Below are 11480 nucleotides of genomic sequence, written 5' to 3'. Positions count from 1 at the left end.
AAGAAATTGACCAATAGGAGCCATCCGGCCCGGATGGCTCCTATTGGATCGATTTTCCGATCCAATCCCCTCGCTCACTCTCCTGCTCCTGCTCACGTCTGGTCCCGACCCACTTCCGCATTTGAAACTACAAGCGGACAAGAGGTTTGTTTTGCCCTGAGCAGTTCAGCTGCCTCTGCTTGCCCCACCGACAAAGAGTCAAAGAAAGAAAGTCTGTCACTGAAAAGACACAAAGTGGAGATGTGAAATACAGAGGGTTCAAGCCCAGAGTAAACATCGGGTCATCATTTGAACGGTGGCGAAAGGTCCGTGAAGATATGGACCCGATGCTGATACAGCGGAGTTTCTGTTGAGCAGGTAACCTTCGTCTTTATTGTGGATGTTGTGACACAGATAACTTTCATGCTGATGCTGCTTATGACTGTGAAAGCTGCCGTTAGTTTGTTTCTGTGTTATTAGACGGTGTCTGTCTCTGCAGTGTTGTCAACACTTGTTTACTTGTTTGACGGAGATGTTAGCCTCTATGCTAGCATTGTAAGCTAACAAAAAGCTAACATTGCTAACATGTTTACACCAAATTAGCCTATGTATTTGCTCGTGGCAGCTAAATGAAGCAGCAAGTAAGATGAATGAATGGATGGATGAAACCCCGACTCGAAGCGGAGGGGTTTCGGATTTATTTCCGGATTTTTATTTTATTTGTCCGTATTTATTTCTCCATAACAACCTCTCGCCCGGTCACTACTCAGCTGTTTTGCTAACCCTCCTCCAGGTCTTGTCCGTTTGTTTTCAACGGAGCCTTTGCTAAATCAATATGATGGATTATCATATAGGCGTTATGATGTGTGTATTTGTGTCTCTTATCTGTCATAAACAAGAGATTACGGTTTACGGGCATGTTTGTGTCGCGGCCTGGTGCTACTCAGACAACAGCTGGGACACACACAGCTGCTCCGAGACTCACACAGGTTTAGTTTTCAGCCACAATGTGGAAGCGATCGTTGTGATGAAAGCGGACGGCAGCATCTGTTAGTCTCTTGGCCCTCAATAACTTTTAGAAGAGGCTAACTTAGCTGTTGTAACTTATTACGTAGCTGTAAGGTAACGTAGCTGTAGCATGCTAATGACGTTACGCTAGCTTGGCTGTGGAGCTTAGCTGTGGACATTGTAATGACTTACAAGATTTACGTGAGTTTCAACAGGCATTGTAATAACAATTTACCTGTGAATCCGACATCGTTACTCCGCATTCAAAGCTGGGCTGTATTTGGTTTCTGCCGGCTTGTTGCTCTTGGTGCTTGTTGCGGGAGGTATAAAGTTCATTGAAGAGAGAAAAAAAAAAAAAGCTTGTTGCAGGAGGGGGTGTGTCCTGGGACTCCGAGGGGAGAGCGATACGAGCTCGGAGGGGAGGGGTTAAGGAGCACAGAGGGGAGGGGTGTGTGTGGGGGTGATGCTTTTTTCAAACCTTTCTCAGATCGTAGACCAGAGCTTTAAGTATCGAAAATAGTTTTATTTTTGAAATTTGTTTTACTTTGAAAATCGACTGGATTCTCTCGTTGTTGCTTTGTTTGACTTCCTGCCCGGCTTGAGACATTCGGCTGCGGCACGCGAAAAAAATAGACCAGACGCCGAAACGATCGCTGCACAGCGCGCGCCGGCAGCGGAGCAGAGCGCCGTGGCGCTACCTATGTGAACGACACAATTGGTTAACATGGGCGCCGAAACGAAAATGGCTCCGCTCCTCGGCGTTTCGCAGCTAATCGCGGCGCTTCGGCATCCAGTCTGAACCTGGCGTCACAAGACCCAGGCATGACAGCTTTTGCACCTCCCCTCCCAGCACCACCTTCTCCCTCTCTCAGGTCTCTGTCCAGACCAGAGGGCAATCATCCCCTCACCACATCCCCAACTATCCCTGCCCCCCCCCCCCCCCTCCCCCCAACAACAACAACAACAACAACCCCAACCATCAAGACCAGCCAAGAGACGGAAGCTCACCAGGACCAGGACCAACAAGGCCAGAGGACCGGACGACATCAGCCCGAGGGTGCTCAAGGTCTGTGCGGAGCAGCTGGCAGAAGTGTTCATGCATCTTTTTGGCCTCTCCCCGAGGCTGAAACTGAAGCTGAGACATCCTGCATAGTCCCGGTGAAGAAGAAGGGATGCCCCAGTGCTCCAAACAACTTCAGACCTGTGGCTCTAACGTCATATGTCATGAAAACCTTTGAGAGGCTGGTCCTGCAGCATCTCAGGCCCCTGGTGCGCCTGGACCCACTGCAGTTTGCTTACCAGACTGACATTGGCGTGGAGGATGCCATCATCTACCTGCTTCACAGAGCTTACACGCACCTGGAGAGGCCACAAAGCACGGTGAGGATCACGTTTTTTGACTTCTCTAGTGCTTTCGACACGGTCCAGCCAGTCCGGCTGGCTGAGAAGCTCTAAGTGATGCAGGTTGATCAGGACCTGGTGGCATGGATTAGACTACCTCACGGACAGGCCACAGTATGTCTGTCAGATGTGGTGACAAGCAACACTGGCACACCCCAGGGAACTGTTCTTTCACCATTTTTGTTCACCCTCTACACCCCTGACTTCTGCTACAACTCCCGGATATGCCACCTGCAGGAGTTCTCTGACGACTCCTCCATTGTTGGATGTATCACAGACAATAAGGAGGAGGAATACAGGGAACTAGTCGAGAACTTTGTAGGATGGTGTGGCAGGAACCACTTTCAGCTCAACATCGGGAAAATCAAGGAGCTGGTGGTGGACTAGGAAGAGCCCCCCAACACCTGTTTCCATAAACGGGGAGGGGGTGGAGATGGTAGACACCTATAGGTTCCTCAGGGTGCATCTGAACAATAAACTGGACTGGTCAGACAACACTGAGGCCCTCTACAGGAAGGGACAGAGCAGGCTGTTCTTTCTGAGGAGGCTCAGGTCTTTCAATGTGTGCACTAGGCTGCTACGAATGTTCTACCAGTCTGTGGTAGCCAGTGTCATTATCTTAGCAGCAGTGTGCTGGGGAGGTGGCATCAGGAGCGGTGGTGCCATCAAGCTGAACAAACTGATGAGGAAAGCCAGCTCTGTGGTGGGGATGAAACTGGACAGTGTGGAGGCGATGAAAAGGAGGAGGATGAGAAGAAAGCTGCAAGCTATAATGGACAATCCCTCTCACCCTTTCTACGCCGAGCTGAGGCAACTCAGGAGCACGTTCAGCCACAGACTCATCCAACCATGTGCCTCAAAGCGCTTGGGGGGCTCTTCCATACCATCAGTGTTCAGACTACACAACACCACCACCACAGCTCCCAACACCTCCTTTCTCCACTGATTTAGGACCAACCATACACTTCACTGTCACAAAGACTGATTGTTTTTTTTTGTTCTTGTTGTTATTTATTATCCCAGGAACCCTGCACATTGCACATTTGCAAAGGCACATTTATTATATATTGCACATGTCATGTACATACAAAGACAGTTACTGTATATAGTATGTTTATCTTTATTCTAATAGTTTTTTTTTAATCATTTTTGTTCAAATTGTTATTTTATTCTTCCAATATCTCTTTATTATTGTTCCAATTTTTGAGACTTACTCTTGTGCTGCTACTTATTTCCCTTCTCCCAAGGGGGATCAATAAAGGAACATCTTATCTTATCTTATGTGCTACCAAGCCGCAAGTATTTTGCCAAAGTTGCCTTGCCTCACCTGTACAAATGTACATGTGAAAAGATCACTAGAGAGCTGGAGGGGGTGTCATTTTATTCCACTACAACAGACCTATGATACAGCCGAACCATGCAGCCCTACATGAGTTTGACGTTGCATTTTATCAACAACTGGGCTCTGCGAAGTGTCTGCCTCCAAACAGCTTACTTCCCCAAAGACCACAGAGTGACCTAATTGCCCAGGGGCTAAAAGATGCTCTGAGCTCCTGGAACCTTGCTGAAGACTGACATATCTCTATGACAACAGACAGCAGCACCAACATGATCAAAGCTCTGAAAGACAATGGGTAGCCAAACCTCCAGTGCTGTGGACACAGGCCGCACAACGCTATAGGTAGGAGACTAAATGGCTAATGCTCCACTGGGAAAATCCACATTAACAGCCCCCTTAATGTATGACGCAATTAATGCATTTTAATCAAATTAATACATTATTCCAACAAAATGTTCATGCATGATTCATCATCATGGTACACATGCCCTGTGTGTGTGTGTCCTGTGTATGAGTTTGAAGGTGCACTGTAAACAATGGCAGGGACATCTTGTTTACAATAAAAGCATTAAAATAAAAGCAATACTTTGAATAATTTCTTTGTCATTTGTAGTTTGTTTTTAAGAAGGAAAAAAAATCAATTAAAATCGTAAATCGAGTTTTGTGTGAAAAAATCAGAGATTCAATTTTTAGGCCATATTGCCCAGCCCTACGAGAAAGGAAAGGCATAAAATGGCAAAACCTGACTCAAAGCTGTCGTAGTCTGCCTGATTTGAATGCAGATTCTCCAGTTTCCAGTTTCCCTCCTCACCTAGTGAATCAGAGCGCCGCAGGGGAGGAACTGCTGCAGGCGAGTCAGTCCAATCAACTTTGCCTCGGGCCACCAGGTACTGCTGGGCTTTCTTCAGCATGGCTGGAAAGTCCTCATGGGAGGCTGCAAATGCCTCGATCCGGTTCTTCACAGAACCAAGGACCTGGGGAAATTCAAGGAAAAAGCTGTCAGACGTCTAATTGATTTGCAAAAGCAGATGGTTTGTTTTAGTTTAACACAGTTAATTTTATTTATGACATAGAGGATCTGACTTGTAATCTGAAGCTGCACCATCTGTCTCAAAGGCTGGAATGGTCATTAAACTCCACTATATTAAAGCAATGAAGGGGAAGAAGTTTTTACTGAGTACCTTGTCTAGAAATGCTAAGTTCAGTAGATAGTATAGACAAGATGCCTCGGCCAATATATCCCGAGTTTGGCATGGTGCAGTGTACCTGTATCAGTGACTTGACACTGGGCTGGAAGACCATGTTGGTGTTGAGCAGGAAGGAGCGAAGGAGGGGCTGAGGATAGCAGGCCAACTGGGCCACGATGCCTGTGAGCAGGATGTTGACATAGAGCGAGTTTTGGAGCATGTTCTCCAGCTTAGCAAACAGAACCACCATGAATGGACCTGCAGAGAGGGAGACTGATGGATCACTGAACAGAAAGATACAAGACAACTACAGTCAAAATAACTCAATAATTGTTTTTTTCCCGCTCAGAAGCTATATTTAGCAAGATCTGTGCCACTAATTTTTTTGATGCAGGACAAAATAACTTCTAGATGTGATAGAACTGCATTAATACTACACAGAACCAAAGGTTGCAAAAAAGTGATAACCAGATATTATTTCAGAAAATTAATATCTCGGGATAAAAGTGACCTTCTGTTATTCATTTGATTACTGTAAACATTCAACAACAACTATTTCAATGAATAAATGCTGGCAAGTTTCCTTAGGGTCTCTCCAGTGAAAATTAAACCATTGGTGATGCTTTAAATACACAAACACAGAATTGTTAAGATATAGGATTTTGCCAGGTCCAATGAACCCGATAAATAGTTTTCCAAGTGTTTTCTTTTCAAGAAAATCCATGACATGAACTAGGAAAAGTTCTGGATTTTGGGTGAGTTGGCATGGAATGACCCTGCTGCTAGAAATGTTATCCAAGTGTTAAAGCATGAAGCTGGACCTCAGATTACCCTGCATAATGTTGCCTTAAGTAGTCTTTGAAACATGCAGCAGATGGCTTCTTGTACCACACACCTCACTACCTATTTTAGATGCTTCTTTTAACTGGCCCCTAAATGCCTCCAGTTTTATTATCACAAGGGACATACACCCATACAGTGTTATTGACAATAATAAATTCAGAAGGATGAGACTGACCAAGGAACTGATGTGAACAACAGCCAGTCCGTAGCTTTTTGATGAAAAAATAGCCAAGACGTTATCGAATGTCACAATCATCTTCAAGTTATTGTTTCATTTTATGCAATTTTGTTTACTTTGTCATGGCACAAATCAAACTATTTACGCCAATATTTTTGTCAATTGTTTTCATGCAGGCAGGACAAATGCATGAAAGTAACACAAACAAGCATGGTGGATAGTGAATATGACACCTTTGTAGTCATTCTGGTACCTTTCATTAATAAAGTGTTCAATTTAAATTAAATATGAAATAGGAATTTCCATGTGGCAATTTTATATAAATTATAGGTTAAATTTACAGAAAATGTGCTGTATTGCAATATGCATTGTTGTAAGATTTTGGACACAGCCCTTATATTAAATTCTAAATGGCACTGGATCTTCCTCTTTTAGATCCATATTAGATCCATGACTGTGTACACACATATAGAATAGTCAGAGAGAGATACACGCCAATAAAATGAAAACGAAATACCACCCCTCAATGATGATGTGCACAACTAGGCATTGATAACAAAAATACAACCAATAAAGTCATCATGCTTCCAACAGTAGCTCTACTCTCGGTTGAAAACACATATGCAGCAACAGAATGACATCAACAAACTGACTTTCACCTGTGTATGGCTGAGAGGCAGGCTGATTTAGTGGTCGAGCCGGACTACAGAGGCCCATCACAGATCCTTCTCCCTTTGTGTCGTCCATCAACTTCACCTCCAGGGCCGAGGACAGGTGCTGTTCTTCCTCCCGCCGCTCAGCGGAGAGGGACTCTCTGGCAGTTTCCTCTAGCTGACAGGCTGCTCTGCTGCGTTCCTTCACCCGGTCCTCCAGTTCCCTCAGCTCCTGTGTGAAAGCCTCGATGCTGATGCCCTGGCCATTTGAATCTGCGGGGAGCTGTGGCCCTCCTGGTGCCTGCTCCAGCAGCTCCTGGATGAGACTCTCTACAGATTGTTGTGCCTGGTTGGCTTCTGGAAGATCCGAGGATGTACTGTGTGGGTTTGAGGTGTCGCTGGTCAGCAGTTTGGTGTCAGAGGTTGGCTGGCTGATGGAGCTCTGAGAAGGAATCTGGCAAAGAGGTTTTACTTCACTCATTTCACTGTTGCTAAAAATGGATTGTGGGAGAGCGGTGCAGCTTTGGGAGGGGCAGGTGACAAGAGATCCATTTTGATTTGCGTTTTCATCTAAATACTGCTGCTCCCCCAAGTCTCTCTTCACTTTCTTTACCTCCAGTCCTCTGTCCCGATTGTCTGAGCACCCGTCCCCCTGCCCCCCTGTCCCATTATACATGGCCTGATAGCTAACAGTGATAGCAGAAGTTGGAATGTGAGGAGCTGGGGACAAGTTGGTGTGAGAGGTCGATAGAGGAGAAGCTGAAGACGGGGAGGAGGGAACAAGACAAGGAACAGGCTTTGGCAAGAGCTCCTCTCTTTGCAGGCTGCGTTTCTTGGAGCGTGGTGTGAGGCTGATGCAGTTGTTTTTACCAATCGTAACATCCCACTCTCCGCTGTCCCGCTCTGAGCTGCTCCACTCTGATCGTGCTGCGGCCACAATGGCCGCCCTCTGGTGGCCTGGAGGGGTGCTACTGCCTCCTCCCTGCTGGAAAGAGAAGTGCTCAGGGAACATAGCCATGGAGGGGTTGGAGGTAGGTGGAGGTGGGGGTGGAGGGACTGTGTTTGGGGAGGGGTTTTCTCCATCATAGGGCGCCGACCAGTCGCGGCAGGCCCAGGAGCAAAGCTCGATGCCCCGCCGGGCGTCTTTGAGGTACTCCAGGTAACCTGAGTCCCAGTCCAGAGAGTCTGAGTGAGCCTGCTGCTGGTGCATTGGGCTGTCAGGGGACAGGGGTTGGGAACTGGAAGGACCTGACTGCAGCGGCTCCGTGCTGGTGGGGGTGGATGGACCCCCTCCACCCGTTCCACCTCCACTGCTCTGTTGGCGGATAAAGAAGGATAATCGAGATGGGGTGTTGGGTCTGGGTGGGGCTGGAGACTCTGTGCTGGTACTGTTCAGTACTGTAGGATGACATAACACAGACACAAACAGTTTACTTTCTAACACCACAGGTCAATGAATATCAGAACAAATTCACCTGCTACACAAGGCTTAAAAATATATACATATATAGCACAATGAGTGTTTGCCTGCGTTTGATTTTATATGTAGAAATGTGGTCTTTCTAAAGGACTCTGATTCTGATTTTTTTTTCTGATTTCTGACTCAGCAGATGTCACAAGAAATAATAATTGAAAATTCCTCAATTTGCAGGCATTAAATAACTTAACATTACTTGATAAATATTGTAAAAATGTTAGTATATGTTAATGAGATCTGATAACACAAAATTGTTATGCAGTAACCTCATCTAAATGAAATATAGCTCATTTATATCAGATTATTCATTGCAGACAAAATGATTTTCACTGAATAGGATGTACTGCCCAAGCTACACAGTATTGTATGTGCACCTGTCAGTAACCAAAGCAGGCAAGTACTGCTAAAAAAAAACCTCAAATATATTATCACAAAACACATCAGAGTCCAGGTGATGCCAAAATCATAACACAGCTGCTAGCCTACTGCTAACACTCTGGAACAGACCTGTAATTTCAGTTCCTGTTATTAAAAATACTTGACAGAAGCGCAAAAATGTATCATTTGTGTGTATGCTACAATATTAATCCAGATCTTGACAACATCCTGGGTAGCTAACAGGATGCTGTCTGCTGCTCACCTTTGCCCCAGAATGCATTGTCCTCATCCCGCTCAGCAGAGGGCACTGCATACAGCCGGCAGCACTCTGGGATCAGCGACAGGAACTTGTCCGCTGACTTCCCGTACATGTCAGTCTCCCTGATAGCACGACGCTGACTCAGCATTACATGAGTGCAGGGCAGCAGATACCTGGGAGCAAACCACACACACACAGAAAATATTTAATCTGGATTTATATGGTTTACATATTCAGGCTACACACATTACTAGAAACCTTAAAGCTGGGGTTGGTAAGATGAAAAACCGTCAAGCCCAGGCTAGATTTTTAAAGTATCCAACCAGTAAACCCCCCTGCACTCAGGCCTCTCTCCCCAAACCATGAACACGCACTGTCTGACAACTGCTGACGGAGTCTGAGTCCTCACATGCAGTGGGGAGGAGAGTGTATCAGTACATAATTTTCATCACAACATCTAACTACAAGTAACTACTTCATGTCTCATTCGCTTGTAAGTAAACACCTAATATTATCATATTGAATGTAAACAACCAACATAGCCATTGCCAGTACTGATAGCTGTCAAGCTAGCTTTGTTAGCATTCAGACATTGTTTTGAAAGTGTATTTTGATGTTGTAACTCATTGTTGGTTAGCTAGCAGCAGCTGGCTATGGTAACGTTAGATATGTCAAAGTTAAAACATCAAGATTAGTGGTGGGCCAGCTAAATCTTTTTTATGTTACCCTCAGTGATTCACAGACAAACATGAACATTGTATTGGACTCATGATGATATGTTTTGCATGTTAGAGCTTCCATGATGAGAGCATCATTGACTCTGATGACGAAGACACGCCAGAGCAAAGCACATCATCACATCAGAGAGGACGACAGGAGGACAACCAGCAGTGTCCGAGGAAGTGGAGGCAGAGGCCGTGGACGTGGGAGGGCGACAGGTCAAGGAGCAGATGTTCATACGTCGAGTAGAAGATCTTCAAGCTCAAAGGATTGCACATGAGCAGGTCTGCATCTAAAGTATAACATTACTGGTGCTTTTTTTCTGATAAACACCACCTACAACTAAACTACTTGTGTTTGTACAGTATATTGACCAGGCATACTAACTTGGCATAACTTGGACACAGAAGCACACTAATCAGAATCACTTTTTTTGCCAAGTAGTTTTTTACAAATTGGATTTGTGTTTTGGTGCATAACATTAGACACAGTAAGTGGCTTTGGTTGCATTTTAAGTAGAAAAATGTAAAGAGAAAGGGCTGGTACTTCAAGTCAAAAGCACGAATAGATGAAAATGGAAAAAAAGTCATGTATAAAGTATTCATCACTGAAAGTGTATATGTTCACAGTATGCTGAGGACAGTCGAGCTCTGTTCCATAAAAATATCTTATCATGTTGCTCATCTATTGATTTACAGGCCAGAATTCAAGGACTACGTTTGGAGCAATCACATCAAGTGCTGAACTCTGCCTGACACCTATTTATTTGTCGTACTGTATTTACTCCTTGTTTTGCATTATCTCTAAACTGTTTGAATAAAGTCTTGAAAATGATAAATGCCTTTTCTTTACACTTCCAGCATAAACAACCATCCCATTACAGTTCTTACACTTTACATGATGCATTAATGATAACAACTGAATTAGGTAAGACTCTTGTTTATTGAATTTTTTGGAACACATGTAAATAAATAACAACAAAAATAGTATACCTTTTATCGTTTCGACAATATAAGTAAACTTAACAACAATATACAGGAAGGACATCCAGAGGTTTCTTGACTGATATAAACACAGATCAGTGTTGGCTGCTGATGGCGGTGCTGTCTCAATCCTCTACTGTTTTGGCAGTGATTGTCCTGTAGAAAGAATAGCACAATTACTTATCGGACAGTAAATACAGCTTTTCAAGGACCTTGAAGTTATTTTCAATTTATTATAACACAACAACTTAGGTTGCATTTTATGCAGTGACAAATATTCCTGAAAACATCCAGAAATAGCCTCTGTCACATCAGAGTTGTGCCATTTACAGTCATTTCATATTTATCAATATGACTTTTTTGGGGGGTTAGCAACATGTCACTTTCAGAGTAATTTACATGCTTTTCATGTGTTTTTTTGTTTGTTTATTTACTATGCATTTTGACAGTGGTGTGTACAAGCTCTACTTTTTAGTTTTTTTGTTGAACACCTTGGAGTACCTGGTGTAACAGTAGGAAGTTCCAGCTTAGTGAAACTTTCAGACTACTTTACAACTTTACCTGTCCAACTCATCAGCTCCTGTGACTGAAAAGTCATAATGTCTGAAAAAATTATAATAATTAAAGCTGCAAGCAGCAATGAACGGGCCCTCGCCCCACGTACGTCGGGCTGTGGTGCCGTCGTGGTGCGCGCAACCAGATGTGTGCTCGCCCATTGTCTGTGGAAAGGTTCCTACCTAACTGGAATCCGTGTCACTGAAAACACAACAGTGACATATTCAGTGACTTCCTGTGTCCAGTGGGTGGTGCTATACATATGACACAGTATTGATGCAGAGACGTATTCAGGGCGAGCCTCTCTACATGTGTGAGCAATTTGATGCAGATGGGAAATTGTATGTTGAAGTTATAAGGACTTCCTGCTTTATGGCGAAGGATTGACTTTGAAGGAAAATGGCGGACTTCCTGTTGGACTGAGGGTATGGGTCCAAGAGGGTTTTTTGTGTGTCTGGTCATGATACATATGCGTACCGACTTTCGTTAAAATGTGTGCATGTAGGAGGCGGGGCTTCAA

General features: G+C 44.4%; 1 protein-coding gene across 3 annotated transcripts in view; it reads right to left on the bottom strand.

The window, feature by feature from the left end:
- The window catches only part of fhip1b (FHF complex subunit HOOK interacting protein 1B), an 82093-nt gene that overhangs the window by 22061 nt on the left and 48552 nt on the right, over positions 1 to 11480 (bottom strand). For all 3 annotated transcript variants that reach the window (XR_014623271.1, XM_084362040.1, XM_084362039.1), the window contains exons 8-11: positions 8706 to 8875; positions 6595 to 7986; positions 4994 to 5172; positions 4539 to 4701 (exon numbers count right to left, since the gene is read on the bottom strand). Coding sequence is in view for 2 of the 3 variants with exons in the window: in XM_084362040.1 (XP_084218166.1) it covers positions 4539 to 4701; positions 4994 to 5172; positions 6595 to 7986; positions 8706 to 8875 (1904 nt within the window). In the remaining variant the exon portion in view is untranslated. The remainder of the gene's footprint in view (positions 1 to 4538; positions 4702 to 4993; positions 5173 to 6594; positions 7987 to 8705; positions 8876 to 11480) is intronic.

Source organism: Pagrus pagrus, assembly GCF_965226575.1.
Source record: "Pagrus pagrus genome assembly, chromosome: 9".
NCBI classification, from domain to species: Eukaryota; Metazoa; Chordata; class Actinopteri; order Spariformes; family Sparidae; genus Pagrus; species Pagrus pagrus.
This window is presented reverse-complemented; position numbering and strand designations above follow the sequence as displayed.